The sequence below is a fragment of the Stenella coeruleoalba genome (genome assembly GCF_951394435.1).
Source record: "Stenella coeruleoalba genome assembly, chromosome: 2".
Classification (NCBI taxonomy): domain Eukaryota; kingdom Metazoa; phylum Chordata; class Mammalia; order Artiodactyla; family Delphinidae; genus Stenella; species Stenella coeruleoalba.
This window is the reverse complement of record NC_137147.1, coordinates 32,100,962-32,119,616: the sequence shown is the minus strand read 5'-3', so window position 1 is coordinate 32,119,616 and position 18,655 is coordinate 32,100,962. Positions and strand designations below refer to the sequence as shown.

General features: G+C 52.7%; 1 protein-coding gene across 1 annotated transcript in view; it reads left to right on the top strand.

The window, feature by feature from the left end:
- Positions 1–9,120: 9,120 nt before the first annotated feature.
- PLEKHD1 (pleckstrin homology and coiled-coil domain containing D1) overlaps positions 9,121–18,655 on the top strand; it is a 28,155-nt gene continuing 18,620 nt past the window's right edge. Inside the window, exon 1 of the mRNA XM_079913423.1 lies at positions 9,121–9,344. Coding sequence (XP_079769549.1) covers positions 9,196–9,344 — 149 coding nt within the window. The 5' untranslated portion in view covers positions 9,121–9,195. The remainder of the gene's footprint in view (positions 9,345–18,655) is intronic.

The window sequence follows — 18,655 nt, the reverse complement described above, 5'->3', positions numbered from 1 at the left end:
AATGTTGGGAGCCAAGGCAATGCTGGGCGCTCAGAGAACACCTGGGGGCAAGGAACCCAGGGTAGGCTTCAGGGAGAACATCAGAGGGAGATAGCACCTGCGCTGAACTCAAAGGCTGAGCAGAATGAGCTAGTGAAGGTGGGAAAGAGAGGACCCATGAGGGCAGAGGCCTGGTGGCACAAGAAGATGGACTCCGCCTAGGAGGTGCCATGGCTGGAGGACAGGGGAGGTGAGAGCTGGTGTGCAAGACATGCTGGCTCCCTAGGTGACTTCGAAGCTTCCAGATTTGAAATCCTACAGGTAATTGGGCCCAGCCAGTGTCTTTGTAATTCCTGCCTCAACTGCCACTCCAGGGTGCAGTCCGGCTGGCCTCAGCTCCTGTCACAACACGATGACTTGTGGAGGTAGAAGTCTGCACTCTGGTGGCTCTGCTGGTACCTCAAGGTGGGGCTTGGTGACTTTCCCTCCCTCATCCCTGCTTGCCTTCCCCACTTCCTGGCTGGGGCCCAAGGACTCCCTCCTTCCACTTCTGAACATTGGTGTTAGTTATATTCAGAGGACCTGACCCGGCCTGGGAGGGGTGCCCCATCTTCCTTCTCTCTTCGCTTCTCCCTCCCCAACTCTCTGGTTTACTTAAGGGGACTTGTCCTGGATCGGGAAGTGTCCTGCCTACCATCTTCCTTTGTTACCACTGTCTCACCAGAGCCTCCACCCTCCACCTCTTGTTTCCTCCCCCGCTCCAGCCCCTGTGTGAAATGAGTCTTCCCCTGCGCTGACGGTGGGGTGGGACTGGGAATGTGAGGAGAACCTGTGTTACCTTCTCCTCTTCTGTCTCTGCCCTTCCCCTGCTCAGTACTTTGAGAAATCAGAAAAGAACATGCTATTGGACCTAGAAGAAAGAGTCCAAGGATGACGTGATGCTGAGAGTTGGAAGGGCCCCTTTTGATATATGAAGGGGCCCTTCATATATCAAATATCATATATGATATATATGAAGTCACAAACGTTTCAAAGTAACTTGCCCAAGGTCTTTTCACTGAGTCAAGATGGAGCTACCACTGGTACCCAAGCCCCTGGCACCTGGTCCCATGAACTGCTGGCTCTGTTCTAGAGGAGGAACCAGCATCCTGGCTCTCCCTCAGACGTTTTGGGAGTGTGTGAGATTGTGACAACAAATGGCTATGGACTTTTTGGTCAGATTGAACACCGCCCCCCGTCCCCTAATAAAATATTATATTCAATACTTGTTCTTAGAAGCCAAATTAATGTTTACATTTGAGTCCACACATCACCCACGAGGGGGAGCCCTTTGTACCTTCAGTGTTTCTGAGCAGCGTGCTGTCCTCAGCAATGCCGTTGGGTACCAAGAGCCCGCGTCAGTGCAGTGAAAAGGCTGGCAGGGCAGGAGATCCTTGGCCACCCCCAGAAATACATCACATTGGCAACCTTGAGTGTGAGCAGGTGTTTGGCAGAGAGGGTAGAAGCCTAGCAAGAGGCTGACCCTGCTGATGAGAACAGAGCTGTCTAGTTTGGTGCAATGGCCTCTCGGTCTCAAGACGTTTAGAATGGGGATTTGCCCGGGGCCCACACGTGCGCTCCTTTGATCCCCCATCCCCTTCGTCCTTCGGCTGCTGGCTTTGACCTTACCCGTGGTGCCATTTACCCCCCTCCCTTCCCCCTCGGGTTCCCCTGCGGGCAGCCAAGCCCTGCCCCTTAGTATAGGCGTCTGAGACCTACCCTTGGTCATAGGAAATGCAGTCAAAGTGGAATACAATTCGAGAAAAAGAGGTAAGTGTTTCAATCCTCAGAAGGGGTGGCATCAGAAAGGGCTTCACAAAAGAAGAGTCTTTTGAGCTGAATCTTGAAGTAGGATTTGGGGAAGTTAAGAAAGACATTCTAGACTCTAGAGAGAACAAGTGAAAAGAAGATGTGAAAGTGCCTGGTAGCTCCTCAGAATATTAGAACCGGTGTGGCTGGAGCAGAGAATGTGGGATAAGGTGACAAGGGGTGACCGTGACAATAAGTTGGGACCAGATTGTGGAGGGTATTAGTCAAAGGTCAGGAGCTGGCAGCTGAAGTTGAAGGAATGGAGACCCATTCCAGGGTTTCAAACAGGAGGCTCATATGATCACCTTTGAGTCTTGAGAAGATCATGTGAGTGAGGGTGACAAGCTGAGATTCCTTCGGGGATCCTGCTGTAGGTGGGGAGTCATTTGAAAAGGCTTTTCAGGGGTACAAGTGGAAGAGGACTGACTACATGAAGCAAGCTGGGAAGCCCAGAGAAGTCCAATGATTGTTCTCAGTTCACACAGCTGATGGCAGAACCTGGAATTAAACCCACTTTAACGCTAAAAGCAGGCGACAAGCCTGCCATCTAAAGATTGTTTCATGGCCATTCTCAGCCACCCCACAGATTCTGTTTTGTAGATGAGGGTCAGCTGAGGGCCTGAGAAGTCAGTCTCCACTCAGGTGGCAAATTGAAACAAGAAACTGGCGTCTGAACGGGCCAAGTGAAGACAAATCAGTTCACTAAGCATTTGCTGAGCGCCTACTACACGCCCTGGACCCTTTCTTCAAGGAGCTCACAGTCTGGAAGGGACATACACAGAAAAAAACTCCAAACAAGGCAGACAGACACGTGCTAGGATGGAAGGATGGGCAAAGGTCCCCAGGAACCAAGAGGAGAGTGTAGTTTCAGCTGAATTGGTTCCATACCCTGTGGAATCCCGGACAGGAGCCTGAATGATGCAATTAGCGTTGGAGGAGGAAAAGAGCTTCTATGGAAGAGATTTGATACTATAGCAAGGCCTGGCCTGGAGCCCAGATCTTTTCTGTTTCTTCTGCTTCTTGGCCCTATAGGCATACTTGGGCTGGGCCGAGCCATCAGACCGACACGGGCACCGGGACAGCTCAGGGAACCTGCAGTAGAAGTGTTCCTGGGTCCTTCACTTGGCATCAGCCTGGCTTGCTTGCCTGAGGGTGGGGTCAGGGTCAGAGAGGGCTGAGGGCTGAGGAGATGGCACTATGGGAAGAGCTACTTCTGTCCAAGTTGCTGGGAGCTTTTGAGGCCCAATCAGGATGTGACTCCAGGAAGACCCTTGTCACTGTTCCCTGTCTGAGAATGTCTTCCTGCCCATCCCTGGCCGGAGTGCGTTAAGTAAGACTCTGTGTCTGGCTCGCTCTGGCTGAAGTGTAAGATCAGAGAGCTGGATCGCTGTCAGTACTCACACATTTAACTACCATGGGCTGGTCATATACAACAGCCATGCTAATACCTGTTTCATGGAACAATGGTGACCATCACATGAGCCTGCAGATCATGGATAAAAGCAACATTATGAAAATGTATGTTCTTTTTCACAGTAAAGAAAACAATCAACAAAATGGAAAAAAAACAAAAAAAAACTATGGAATGGGAGAAATGATTTGCAAACAATTTATCTGATAAAGGGTTAACATCCAAAATATGTAAGGAACTCATACAACTCAATAGCAAAAAAGCAACCTGATTAAAAAGTGGGCAAGGGCTTCCCTGGTGGCGCAGTGGTTGAGAGTCCGCCTGCCGATGCAGGGGACACGGGTTCGTGCCCCGGTCCGGGAAGATCCCACATGCCGCGGAGCGGCTGGGCCCGTGAGCCATGGCCACTGAGCCTGCACGTCTGGAGCCTGTGCTCTGCAACAGGAGAGGCCACAACAGTGAGAGGCCACAACAGTGAGAGGCCCGCATACCACAAAAAAAAAAAAAAAAAAAATGGGCAAGTGACCTGAATAGACATATTTCTAAAGAAGAAATACAAATGGCCAACAGGTACATGAAAAGGTGTTCAGCATCACTAATCATCAGGGAAATGCAAATCAAAACCACAATGAGGGCTTCCCTGGTGGCGCAGTGGTTGAGAGTCCACCTGCCGATGCAGGGGACGTGGGTTCGTGCCCCGGTCCGGGAGGATCCCACATGCCGTGGAGCGGGTGGGCCTGTGAGCCATGGCCGCTGAGCCTGTGCGTCCGGAGCCTGTGCTCCGCAATGGGAGAGGCCACAACAGTGAGAGGCCCGCGTACCGCAAAAAAAAAAAAAAAAAAAAAACCCCAAAAAAACACCACAATGAGATAGCACTTCACACCTGTTAGGATGGCTATTCTCATTAAGACAAGAGATGAGTATTTGTGAGGATGTAGAGAAAAGGGAACCCTTGTACACTGTTGGTGGGAATGTAAATTGGTACAGTCACTATGGAATACAGTATGGAGGTTCCTCAAAAAATTAAAAATAGAACTACCATATGACCCAGCAATTCCACTTCTGGAATATATATCCAAAGGAAATGAAATCAGTGGATTAAAGAGCTATCTGCATTCCCATGTTCATTGCAGCATTATTTACAATAGCCAAGATATGGAAACAACTGAAAGTGTCTGTTGATGGCTGAATGGAGAAAGAACATTTCACACACACACACACACACACACACTGGAATATTATTTTACCATAAAAAAAAAAAGGAAATTCTGCCATTTGCAGCAACGTGGATGAACCTGGAGGACATTATGCTAAGTGAAATAAGTCAGACACAGAAAGACAAATACTGTATGATTTCACTTATCTGTGGAATCTAAAAAAGTCAAATTCATAGAACCAGACAGTAGAACAGTGGTTGCCAGGGGCTGGAAGGTGGGAGAAATGGGGAGATGTTGGTCAAAGGGTAAAACTTTCAGTTATAAGATGAATAAGTCCTGGAGATATAATATACACTTAATAATACTGTATTGTATACTTGAAATTTGCCAACAGAGTAGATCTTTTTTAAAAATTTATTTTATTGATGTATAGTTGATTTACAATGTTGTGTTAATTTCTGCTGTACAGCAAAGTGATTCAGTTATACATATATGTACATTCTTTTGCATATTCTTTTCCATTATGGTTTATCACAGGATATTGAATATAGTTCCCTGTGCTATACAGTAGGACCTTGCTGTTTACACACCTACATATAATAGTTTGAATCTGCTAATCCCAAACTCCCATTCCATCCGTCTCTCATCCCCCTGCCCCCTTGGCAACGATAAGTCTGTTCTCTATGTCTGTGAGTCTGTTTCCAATAGAGTAGATCTTAAATGTTCTCACCACACACACACAAAAACAGTAACTCTGTGAGGTGATGGATGTATTAACTAACTTGATTGTGGTGAGCATTTCCCAATGCATATGTATATTAAACTATCATATTGTACATCTTTAAAAAATCATATTGTATACTAAATATATAAAAGTTTTATTTGTCAATCATATCTCAGGAAAGCTGGCGAGAAAATAAAAACTATCAGAAAATGTGTGTTCATTATTAGGAGTCTATCCCTGAACACAGCTGAGAGGCTGGAATTTTACAGCATAAGGAGTTTTCAATTCTGCGGGAACTCGGAGGCTTAGGTGAGTTGGCAATTGAGAGAAATTACTAGAAAAAAGGGGAGAGACTGAAAGAAAGGTCCAGCACTTTCCCAGACTGCACCTCACTCGGCAGTGTGCTGCGGTGTGACAGGTATGGGCTTAGGATTCAGACCAAATCAAGTCTCTCCATCCTGCCTTTCCCTCATTCAACACGTATCTGAGGGTCAGTCATGTTCCAGGAAATGACTCGCTGGGTGACCTTAGGGAGATAACTTTTTTATTTATTTATTTATTTATTTATTTATTTATTTATTTATTTATTTTTTTGCGGTACGCGGACTCTCACTGTTGTGGCCTCTCCCGTTGCGGAGCACAGGCTCCGGACACGCAGGCTCAGCGGCCATGGCTCACGGGCCCAGCCGCTCCACGGCATGTGGGATCTTCCTGGACCGGGGCACGAACCCGTGTCCCCTGCGTCAGCAGGCAGACTCTCAACCATTGCTCCACCAGGGAAGCCCTAGACAACTTTTTTGAACTTCATTTTTTTCATCAGGAAAACTAAAAGTAACACACACCTCATCGGGGCTGTTTGAAAAATGAAATGAAATAGATAAGATGTAAATCATATATTCAGAACATCATCTCTGTATTTGAGCCTGTAGAGCACTAGGTCCCTGAGTTTCCACCCCGACTTGCTTCCCGATAAGACTGGGCAGCCCTGGCCCACACTTGGGTTGGGGCAGTGGATTGGCACCCAGCTTGTTTTGTCTCATGCAGAAGCATCTGCCAGGCATTCAGCACTGCCACCAGCTGGAGCAGAGAGTGGAAGCAGAAACGGCGTCTCCCAAGGCTGACTTAGCATGATCTGGACTGGTTAGTTGAGGGAAGCAGAAGCCACTCAAGTACCTAGTGGACCATCAAACTCATGCTGTTTGTCTCAGGGCAGTGTTTCCTCCTCTCCTTAACTACCAGTAGCTAAGGTCTCTTCAGATGTCCTGTCTGCAGAGGGAATGGGCAAAGATTGCTTTCTCTTTGCTGCTGAAGGAACTTGTGCTCTATTTCTTCCACAGAAGAAACAGAATGAAGATGGTTCTTTCCCAGGAACCATCTGGGCTCACAGCCCTTCTCCTTGGGAAGGACTCCCTTAAAAATGATTCCAGGCATCCTGCCTTTCTCCCACCTATGGCTCATCCCCAGTCCTTCATCACAAGCAGCTAAAACTGGTACTGACCTGATTAAGCAGAAGAGGAATTAATTTATTAAAAGGACATTGGCAGGGCTAAGGAACCAGGGGCTGACCTGGGGTGAAGCTTCCAGGAATGCTATCCAGAACCATGCGGCAGAAGCAGCCTGACGGGGAGGCTGTTGATGCTGCCATGTGTGTGCTGCCAGGAGCCCACCTGCCTGTGACGGTCCGTGTGGCCAGTCAAATGCTGCTGGCTGCGGTGGGCACGCAACCTTACCGCCACAGCTGACCCCCAAAGCAAGTCAGATGCCTCCGGTACTTACCCTTGAGAAACTGGTGGCGGTGCGTTCTCTTTCCTCATGTTTGTCCCCTGCAACTTAGTCCTGTCCTGGTGCCCCAACCAGTGAACTCCACACCACAAGCTTGTGACCCAAGTTTTCTAGCTTCCATCTGGAAAAAAACAAAACTCCTAAAGTGGCAAGTTTTCCAAGCATGAAAACGTGTCAAAAATAACCTCCCAAAGTGTGAAGTGTCCACTGTGTATGCTCTCCATGGGCTCTCATCATCTTCCTAGTCCTGTCTCTTCCCACCTGGTGGACTCAGGCCCTGGACCCTGTGTTAAAGCTGTGCCTGAGATGTTCTGCAGGGAAACATGAACCACGAGGGGCACAAGGGAATTCAGATGGGCCCCTTTGGACAGTGAGAAACAAGAGGATGTTGCCTGGGCTTGGAAACCCAAGACTTGGTTAGGGAAAGGGTGCCAGGGTGCGGAAGCCCTTTATTAAGCCCCTTCTTAACTAGACTCATAACGTGTTAGGCCTGGGAAGGCCTCGGAGGAGCATCTAGTGAGGATCACAAATTCAAATGCCTGAAACGAGAAGCCAGGCAGGTAATAATGAGTGAAGCAGGCTTAGCAAAGGACTCCAGGGGATGGCTGCTCTGTAGAGAATGCCATTTTAGACATTAAAATTTTCAACTTTTAAAAAGGCGTGCCAATGTTGATAAGAGTCTGAAAGTGCTTTGCCTGGGTCGGAGTGAGGATGGGAAGTTGGCCAGCAGGAGCATAAGGGAACTTTCTGGGGCGATGGAAATGTTCTGCAGCTTGCTTTGGGTGCTGGTGGCTTGGTGTATACATTCATCAAATTAACTTCATCAAATAAATACCTGAGATCTGTGCGTTTTGTCATATTTTAATTATATCTCAAGTTTTTACTTTTGCTTGAGCAAATTAATAACGTCTATCTATAAAGTGATTTGGCACTCAGGCTACCTATTTGCAAACTTCTGCTCCAATCTGACGTCTTTATCTTACAGCTGAGGCATCAGAGCCCCTGAGGGGGTAAGTGGTTTTCCCAAGTGCGCGGAAGAATCCTGACTGTCCAGAGATGGCCTGCAACTCCGCGGCCAAGAGTAGGATGACTGCCGCGTGGTCCAGCCGGCTGCCTCTCCGAGCAGACTCACTTCCCTGCCTTTGGAGCGGTGCCTGCACGCAGCGATGCTAACAGAGCCACTCCGCGGGCGGTCCCCAGAGGCAGGACAGACGTCTGCACCCGCCGGAAAGTGAGACGGTCATCTAGAGGCGCCGAGAGGAGCGGAAGTGGATGGAGCGCCAGGCCCCAGGGAGCACGGGCCAGGCGTGCAGATAAATCACGGACAGTAGCTGCACTGACCGTTCGGGATCGGCACTGAGTGCCAAATGCCGACGCAGGCAGCCAAGTTCTGGGAAAAGAAATCCGATCCGGGCGCGGCAGCGGTGGTACAAATTGAGACCCAGCAGAGCAGGCGGGGAGGGGCTGACAGCCCCGATGGAGCCTCCTCTCGGGGCGGGCGCTCGGGCACTGGCTGAAGTCTTACCTGGTCCCCGCCCTGCCTGAGAAGGTACAGGCGTCTCCGCTCTACAGGAGAGAAAACTGAGGCTCACCGCAGCTTCACGGAGTCATGTAAGGACTGAGGTGGGATTCCAAGCCCGGTCATCTGCTCTCCCCCACCCAGAGCGAGTAGGGATCTGCAGCAGTGACTCCAAGCCCGTCGCAAAGCAGACGTGTTCCCGGTTTCGATGTGGGCGCTGCAACCGAGAGGAAACCCGGGGGAGAAATGGGTACGCGGGGTGGGGGTGGGGAAGTGCTGGGGCCTAGTCTCGGGGCCGCGCGACCCGCCGGGACCTTCCGGACGCACGGAGCCCGGCCCTACCGCCGGCGCCCGCACTGATTGGCGCTCGCGGCCGGCCTCCAGCTAGCTCACCTGCCCCGCCCAGCCAATCGGGGCCACCAGAATTGGGGCTGTCTCAGGGAGGGGGGTGGGCGATGCTGCTGGCTGGAGGCTGAGCCTCCCTCCCCGCCGAGTTCCCGCCTGGCCCGGCGCAGCCCCGAGCCCTAGCCGCAGGCTGCGTGCCCCTCGCCAGTTGCCGCGGCGCTCCGGGCTCCGCGCGCTTTAACGCAGCAGCTCTCGGCCGGAGCCGCCTCGCGTCTCCGCCGGCTGCGACGCGCCCCGACGGCGCCCGGAGGCGCCTGCCGACGCCGACGCCCCGCAGCCTCCCGCCGCGCCCGCCCTCGCCCGGAGCCCCGCATCCGTGCCGGCCCCGGGGAGCGGGTGGGCCCGGCTGGGGCAGCCCCGCTGAAGCAGGATGTTCACGTCCAAATCCAACTCGGTGTCGCCCTCGCCGTCTCTGGAGCAGGCTGACTCGGACGCGCTGGACATCAGCACCAAAGTGCAGCTCTATGGTGTGCTGTGGAAGCGGCCCTTCGGGAGGCCGTCGGCCAAATGGTCCCGACGGTGAGTGCCCCTGCCGCGCCCGGTGAGGACCGCCGGGGGAGGGAGCCAGGGCCGAAGGACCCCCTACCAAACCCTTCATTACCGTCCTACCTCTGCCTTCCTTTGTGACCTTGGCCTCGGCCCATTTCACTCTACGCTGGCTCCTCCTGGAAGATGTGGATCCTAGCCTGGGCTGGGTCATCTCTGCCCGAGGCTGGTCGAGCTGGGGTGGGACCGCTGAGTTCTCTGCAGAATGGATTTAAGTCGGGTTGGGGAGAGTGGGTGTGGGCTGAAGAGCGTGGCCGTGGTAGGAGCCCAGCTGGGTCAGATTGGGCCATACTCTGCTGCGGAGGAAGAAGCCCTGTCTCCAGCCAAAGATAGCCTCCTGGGGGCCCCACTGGGTTCCATCATCTGCACAACTCCCCTGCTCCAGGCTTCTAGAAATGCACTTAAGGTGGGACATGGGTGTCCTACATCCCACCCCCCACTTCCGCCTACCCCCAACTGGTACATACACTAAGAGAGCTTCTGAAAGGCACCGGCCAGGAGAAGGGCCTAGAAGGCTCTGTGCCCACCCCTGGAGGAGTGATGCTAGGAGCCCCTCCAACTGTCCCTTGAAATGCATATATTTCAAGGGAGATGGGGCAGAGACTGAGGAAAGTGGGGGAAAGGATGGACTGGTCCTGTTAGAAGGATGGATCCCTTGGAAGGAGTGGTTGGGAAGGTCAGAGCAGCCTGGGTCTTTCAGCATCAGCTTCCTGGTCCCAACTCAGAGGCCACACTCCCCAGACATCAGTAGCTATTTTCCACTCATAAATGAGCCTGGAAGGTATTGGAGGAAGGGGGAGTTCACAGCCCTGAATTTGCAGGAAGCTCCCAATGCTGGTTTCAGGAGCAATGGGACACCTTCTGGACAAGCCCATCTCAGTTCTGAGGTTTTCTATGGAATGGCCTAGTGAACTCAGACCCTGATTGGCCCCTCCCTGGAGGCATGATCCTGCCCAGGAAACTAGGATTGTGTCTAGATGCCCCTTCCCAACCCACACTATGAGTCTGCCCCTGAGCAGGGGGGGCTTCATATGTTCCCAGGAACACAGTTCACGGAGACATGATAGTGGTTGGTTCTGATGTTCTGTTTTGATGAATAATTTAATATGTCTGCAAGACCACAGAACAAACGGAGCTGTAGATGGTGTTTTACATACCTGGTTTCGCATACTTTTGTTAGTTCTGCTGGATTTCACTCTAGGGTTTAATGGGATGTAGGCTCCTTGAGTTCCTCCAAAGTTCAGCTTATCTCTGATCCCCTGAATGGAGGCCTGGGGCAGCATGGAGAGCATCTTGTGAGGGGTTTCCAGGGCTGTGCTGTCTGAGCTGCAGTTCCCGAGCGCCAGGAGCAAGCTTGTCTCTACCAGGGCGCCCGAGTGGTGATGGGAAGGCCGCTTATAAATTTAAGAACCATTAGCAGAGTGGCCCCATCACCACTTCTACCTCAGCTGCTCCAGGCAGCCCACACTCCTCCACTGGGTCTGGCTGCTGTCCTTGGTATTACCTCCAGACATCCAAGATGTCTCTTTCCAGGCATTTTCACCTGATTGCATCCCTAGTAAATGCTAGGGGTCTGCAACCCTCAGGTGTGGGGACCTGGCCCCTGCAGCTACAGTTGATTCCAGGGCTAGGAGGTGTTGGGGACAAAAGCTCCAGCTAAAAGCACAGTGATGGAGCCAAGGGGGCCTTGGAGAGCTGTAGTGCCCCCACCCCAAGGAGCTCCACCAGTAACCCCTACAGCCACTCAGAAACCGTCCAATCCAAGTCAGAGCAGCATACATGCCCTGCAAAGTCAAGCCCTCCAGCCCCCTTCCAAGGAGACTTCACTTCTATTCCCTTCCTTTGTGGGAATTCTGGAGTTGCCACTGTGAAAAGACTCCCCCTGCCCACTCTAGGCCTCTGTCCATGTTCACAGTTCTGGGAACACACCAGCCACACACACACACACACACACACACACACACACACACGCGCGCGCGCGCGCGCGCGCGCGCGCGCACACACACGCGATTTAGCCTTGGATCAGCAACAGCCAGCCAGAGAGGGTCTGGGATGGGGGAGGCATGATGCTAAGCGTAGCTCCCTTTCAACGCCCAGCAGGGCCCCTGGGTCCCAGTTCCCCATCTGCGAAGTGCAGTCTGTGGACTCCAGCTAATTAGCAGCCGCAGGAAGGCCTGGAAGGGGCCGCTCAGGCCCGCCGCTGCAGAGCCTTGCCATTAGGGCGATCGATGCCCTGGGAGGGGGACAGCTAAGAGGAGGGGCCCTGGAAAGGCTCCCAAGCCACATAAATAACGAACGGGCAGGATGGCGGCGGCTGCGGCCAGCTGGGTTCTGTAAAACCTCTTCCGCTCAGGGTGTGTTTCGGGGCTGTGCCTCCAGCTCCTGGTGCCCCAGCAGTCCTGCCCTTCCCGGGGCGGGAAGGTGCCTTTGAGCTGAAGGGTCGGCTAGTTTTCCATGAACAACGAAAAGAGAAAGGAATCAAAAACATTCCTTAGCAGAGATAAGAGGATCTGGAAGAGGTGTCTAGAGGGCAAGGTGGATGACTCTGTCCTCCCCCTAACCTGTGAGCAGTGGAGATGCGGGTGCTCAGAGACAAGGAGGAAGGGAGTAGAGCATCTCTGCCTTGGCTGGTGTCAGCCCCGTGGTAGCGCTGGTCCAGCAGACAGGCCAGCTCTCTCTCAGGGCTTCATACTTTCCCCGGCATTCCAGTCCCTCTCCCAAATCCCTCCCAACACCTCCCAAGGCTGGAGCCCCTGATGAGGCGGGCCCAGCCCATTCCTTCCTGCAGCAGGAGCGTCCACACTCCCGTCCCTCCTCCCCCAGCCCCCCGGATGTAAGGTGACTAGTGGGCCCTGAGCCTAGCCCAGCAGCAGCTCACTCTTGGGGAACATCGGTGGGTCCTGCCTCAGGGAGCTGAGACTCACGGTGTCCACGGAGTGCCAGGGAAACCATGGAGACAACCTGCGCAGATGTGGAGGGCTGATCTGCGCAGTTAGTGGCCATCATACCAAAAAGACCTGGGGAGACTTTCTTCACACAGAGATTTGGGTCCGGGAGTTTCATCTTCGGCTCTGAGCGCCGCTTCCTAAGGTGACACTGCGGTACTGAGCTGTCCCAAAGGGCTGAGGGGAAGAGCTAGCATATCACCTCCATGCGCTAGGCTCTGCCTCACGCTAGTGACACTGGGATTTGGTCTCACTTTCTGGCTCATGTAGCGTTTCTCACAGCTGACTGGGAGGTGTCCCCCCAGCACAGCTGCAGCATTTCTGCTTGTTCTGTCCCAGCTGGAGGGCGCCCGCAGGCCCCTCTTTTTCTAATCAACTTGTGTTCTCCAAACTTCTTTTAGAAGGACAGCATTTGGTGGTAGGCAGTGGCTAGGTGGCAGCGCAGGGATCTCCCCAGACCCCTCTGTCCATCGCACCCTGCCCCTTCTGAGGTGGTGGTATCGAGGTTACACGGAGTCCTTAGCTTAAGGAGATGGGTACGCTCTCCGGATCGCAGCACAGCTGTAAGATGAAATTAACACCCATTATTTCAGGCTTCACTGCGGTCCTGTGCTGATTCGCCTGCACCAAAGTTAAAGGAGTTGGTTGTGCCGACAAGGCACACTTCTTCCTCTCCCCGCCCTCCCAGGGAGCTGGCAGTGGAGGCTGTTGATGGCCTGTTTGAAAATGGGGGCCAGAACCCTTTCAGGCAATTCAACTTCCTTATGTCCAACACTTGGAAATATAAAGCCGTTTCTTTTGAGAGCAGCTGTGGCCGTTGGTGGCAGGTGAACCCATGCTTAGAGGCAGGACCTCTGAGTTCCAGTCCCAGCTCTGCCGGTGACCAGCGCACGACTCAGGCCGAGGCACGGCTGTGTCACATCTCGCTGGCTGGCAGTGTCTCATCCACAGAATGGAAATGGATCAAATTGTGGCTTTTAAACTCTGTTCCATGGTGATTCTGCAAGTGCCTCCACTCCACCACAGGGGGGCGGGGAGAGAAGGCGGGGCTCCAAGGCCCCTCCCATTTCACCCAGTGCCTTTGCACGGTTATCTGCTTGACCTAGTAAGCTCGTCTTCACTGTGTTGTTTGAAGAATCCTCACATGTTTTGGAGCCCCTTGGACTTGATGATCTCTTCCTAAACCCTAACTTGTCATCACCCATGTATCAATACGTCACAGGCAGGATTCCTCCTGTCCTGTCATCTCAGACCTAGAGCCAGGCAAGCGGCAGAGGCCAGGATGAGCATCCCCCGAGCATACAAGGCCACCCGGAAAGAATGAAAAGGGACACGCACTGAGGGCTGTGTCGTTTCTACCTTCCTTCTGTCACTTCTGAAAGGGACACTTCTGATAAGCTGTCCTTCCCTGGCTCTAGGGTTTACCTGGCTTCAAACCCCACACCCCCGTTCTCAGCGCCTGAGGGGCTCAGGGATGGGGGAGCCTGTGTGCTGGTTCTGTGCTGGACGTTTGTGCCCAGGGAAGGAGGGGCAGCCAGGCTGCGTATCCCGCCTTCCCGTGAAACGTAACCCATGGGCAGCTCGCACGTCCGCTGGGCTCCGGCTGCCCTCTTGAGAGTGAGACGTCTGGCCCAAGGTCTCATCCCACAGGAAGACTTGAGGAAGTGTAAAGCCTGCGCAGGGTTTCTGCTAATCCCCGAGGGGCTCTAAGCTCTTGTTTCCTTGTTTTTGGATGAATTGGCTGCCCAGTGTAGATGCTTCTTGTTGCACTAGCAGATACGGACCCCGGCTTGTTCCTCCGTCTTCGCGCCCACCCCACCCCCGCCACACAGATTCACCAGCCTCCACACAAGGTCTTTGGGGGTCTAGTAGACTGTGCTGAGGGGAAGGTTCGGCAAAGAGCAGGGTGGAGGAGGCATTTAAATCCCAGAGGTGCAAGCACCTAGCTGAGGGTCAGCTCCCTAGTTTCTCGAGCTTTCCAGGCACCGCATCTCACTAGCATCAGAGCTGGGATTGTTCACTGCTATCTCTTGACCCTGTAGGACCGGGGCTCGTGCAACTTCCCTGCATCCTCTCGCCTCTGCATTCTCCCATCACCCCTCCTCCCCACCGCCCTCCAGGATTTCCCCCAACTCCAAGTTTCTCTCACTCTGTGATGCAAAGCCCTTTCCAGCCCGTACGCCCACACTTGGCTTTTGCATCTCCAAACATTAAGGAGCTCGGGCAGAGTAGATGGGCCTTTCTTTGCCAGGACCCACCCAGCCTAGAAGGTACCTGTGGGTCTAAGTAACATTTTTTCCCTCACTTCCAGCTGGATCGACTGTGAGGCCTATGTTAGCGCTCAAGCTCTGCTTGGGCCCTCGTCAACCTTCAGAGCACTGAGGAGGGGAGTAAAGGTGGAGGCATAGCTTAGGAAGGTTCCCTAGTTCAGCTTGGATTGCACCTGTGTCCACCCTGTCACCCATGCTAGGGCCTGGCCCTCATGTCATCCCAGACTCTGCTCTCCCCACTCTTGTCTATTCAACAAGCCCTGCTGATTCTTATCAGCAATAACCAATAACTCTGTTATAACCAATAACTCTAATCTGCACCTTTGCTGGGGTGTGGAGCCCTCAAAGCCACCGTCACCATGTCTACAACTGCAATTTGACCTCACAAGTGCCCTGTTTGAAACCCACTGGCAGCTCCCTTCATCTGCAAGAAGCAGCCCCACCTTCTCACAAGGACCACACGCCCCACCCTGGTCTGGTCCCCACTTGTCTCTTTGACCTTGACTCACCCCCTACTCTCCCTCCTCCCACACCACTGCCCACCCCTTTGGCACCTACCTGCCAGTAATGCCAGACATATTCCGATAACCTCGAACACACTATTCGTTGCATCTGCTGTTGCTTCTGTCTGGAATGCATCTCCCCTTTCCTCTTCCTCTCAGTTTCCTAGATACTCCTATTCATTCTTCCAAACCCTGCTCAGTTGTCACCTCCTCTCACTTGCCACTCCCTTGGCTGGACACCCAAACCATTTGTTGCTTACTGGTCTGTACTCTTCCGGTGTCTCATACAAACTTACCACGTCACAGGGTACCCTGGTGCTTTGTAATGATCCCAGCTCCCCCACTTACCAGCTGTGTAAGCTGGGGCATGTTACTTAACCTCTCTGTTCTCCACTTACCTCATCTAGCTCACGTGAGGAATGAGTAGTTAACAAACATTCTGATGTTACTAAAACAGTGCCTGGCACAAATGAGGAGCTTGATAAGCATTGAGTAGTTCTCAAATTATTGATTTATACAACTCTCGCTCCTGCATTTGCTCCCTGAGGGCAGGAAATCATCAAGCCCCAGGGCCCAGGCTGTACCAGGTAATTCATTCGCGCTGTCTGACCTGAGCCGGCCAGGAGCTTACAATCACTTTGCAGAGAGAAGCTCTAAGAAGGCAAACAACGATGCCAGGTCTGAAGCCATGAGGAGAGACAAGTGCAGCGATGAGGGGCAGGCATCAGAGAGCACAGCACTCGAGAACCTGAGCTCTGTCAGCATGTGACGCAACCAGGTTTGTTTGCCCCACGCACAGCAAGCCAAGCACTGAGCCACCCAGGTTTACAGCAGAGGGAAGTTTTATTCACAAGGCAGCCAAGTGAGGAGACGGGAGAATAAGTCTCCCGGAAGGCGAGGAGCTTGGGGTATTTATGGTATAAACAAACAGGGTGGTCTGAGGCATGGGGAGAGGTGATTGGAGGGAAGGAGGTGAGGAAAGAGGTGTTCTGCACAGGCGTATCTGAGTTACAGACTTCTTCATGGGACCCGTGTGCAAATTCCAGGTGAGTTTGGTGTGAACCGTGGGGGAATTTGAGGCTGTGACGTCAAAAGGTCACCTACGGGGCAAGCAAGTCTATTCTGTGCAGACTGGGATCTGCCGGGTTGGGTCCCTCCGGTTTCAGCAGGTTTCGTTGTGTTACAAGCAGAGGGGTTTTAAAGAAGCCTTTCCCTTATCTGCAGTTCTGTAAGACAAGCTCGAGAGTTTCTGTGAGTCACCAGTTTCTGTTATGGGTTTTGAACCCTATGGGGCACAGTTTCAGTCCTCCCCTATCTTTTGATCCAATTCCTCAGTCTTGAGGGAAGAGGCCTACTTTCTGCTGTTAAGGGGCGAAGGCCTGCAGAGGATTTGAGCAATGGAATTGTTTTGCCTTTCATTGCAAACATGGGACCAAGGCTCTGGGTCTGGGTCTTTTCTTTTTTTTTTTTTGGCGGGGGGTGGGGTGGTGGTCTGGGTCTTTATGTTGATTGGTCATCGTATGGATTAGAACTTGGGGCTTAAGCGTGCGTGGCAAAGAGCAAGTACAGAGTTTTAGCAAGAAGGAGTATAGGTCCTAGCAAGCACATACAAAATGACGGTTTAAGTAAATCCCTCAATTATCGACCTTATTCCTGATGGGATCCATAAGAAGATATTTCCCAAGAGATCGATCCAGGCTCTCGTGATGACCCTTGTTGGAGCCAAGTTGTCTAATGTTCTCTCAGCAGGTTTTAACTGCCAATGTGTATTAATATACACATAACAGGAGCTACCGGCCACTCCACATATGCCCCCGTCTCTGCTGCAAACCTCGGCCTCTCAGCATTTGGCTTGCTGCGCGTCAGGCAAACGAACCTGGTTCAGTAACAGGCAGACAGAGCTCAGTTCCCAGTTTGCCCTTTGCTAGTTGCTGAATCTTTCTGTGCCTCAGTTTCCTCACCAGTGAAATGGAAAAACAAACACCCCCATCTCTTAGAATTGTTATGAGAGATTTAAATGAGATAATGTCAATAAAACACTTAGAAAAATGAGTGTCTTGGTACCTCATAAATGCTCCTTAGTCTAGAGGTGAAAATACTTAAATTCTTTAAAACCAGAGAGAAGAGGCAGCCAGGGTAGACACTGACCCCCCCAGACACAGACTGACGCACACTCTCTGGGCTTCCCCACAGCACAGGGGCTGGACGGGGAGGCCCTGAGGGCTAGGGCTGGAGGCAAAGCTTCACCCAGGACTGAAGTTGGCCTGGATAGGAGGGTGGGCCTTGGACAGGAGGGAGGGCAAATGCAGGAAAGTGCTGTGTGTTTGGAGGATGGCGAGCTGGCCAGCTGGGCTGGAGCCAAGAGCTCCCGCCAGGAGGAGCTTTTGTGAGCACAAATGGGAAAGGAGGCCGGGGAGGCTGCGGCAGACATTGAGCCTAATAATAATAAATAAAATAGTAGTAATAAAAGTAAACACTTAAGGAATATTTACCATGTGTCTCACAATGTTCGAAGTCTTTATGTGAACAAACTCATTTCATTATCCCGACAGCCCTTAGAGATGTACGTACTATTATTATCCTCAAGTTACTCTGGGGGACCTGAGACCTAGAGAGATCAGGGGACTTGCCCTGGTCACACTGCTGGTAAGTGGCAGAGCTCTGACCCTTGGCTACCCCAGCCTTAACACCTACTGTCTTTGGCCCATCTGTTTCCTGCCCAGGTGCTGGCACGAAGACCAGAGTAGCTCCCAAGACAGTGTGGCGTGGGTGTAGAAGCAGGGGCTGTTGTCTTTGGGTTCCAGTCCCAGCTCCACCTCTGCCCTGGCTGTGTGACCTTGCATGTGTTACTTCACCTCTAAGCCTCAGTTTCCTCATCTGTAAAATGGGAGCAAAAAGCCCTACCTTCCAGGATTGTTACATGGATCCAATACTGACACGTACGTTCTGCATGGAAGCCAGTACGTGAGAACAGCTAAGTAATCAGTGACTATCTCCGGCCCTTACTCAGCCAGCCCAACTCTGCAAGGCCCAGAAGGAGGCGGCCCCTGGCTTGCAGTCAGAATGAGAGGCCTGGGAGTAAGGGGACTTCGGAGAAAGGGGCAGGAAGAGGAAGTGGCCTTCTGTGCAGGGGCACTCAGGCCCTGGGCCCCCACCTGCTGAGGTGAAGCCTGAGTCATCAGCTGGAGCGGTGGGCAGGCACTGAGGCGGAGTTATAAGCAAAGCCAGCCCTTTGGGTCCTCGAAGTGTGCTTGCCAAATACGCCCTTTGTTGGGCCATCCTCTTCCTTGCCAGCCAGGGAGTCACCCTCCTCCTCCAGGTCCGTGCCGGCTCCCCTCCCTGTGACCCTCACCCCTACCCAAACCAAACCGACAGCAGCTGCAACAGGGCCAGTCTCGGCACGCATGGCTCATGGGCCCTTCACAGCCCCTGCAGCCATGGGGGGCCCTGAGGCCTGCTGAAGTCTGGCTGGCGTGGAACAAAGGCTACCCTGGACATCCGTCTTCCCCTGCCTCTCTGTGCCCTCCTTCAGAGGGCAAGGGGAGGAGGGCCGTGACATCTGGGGA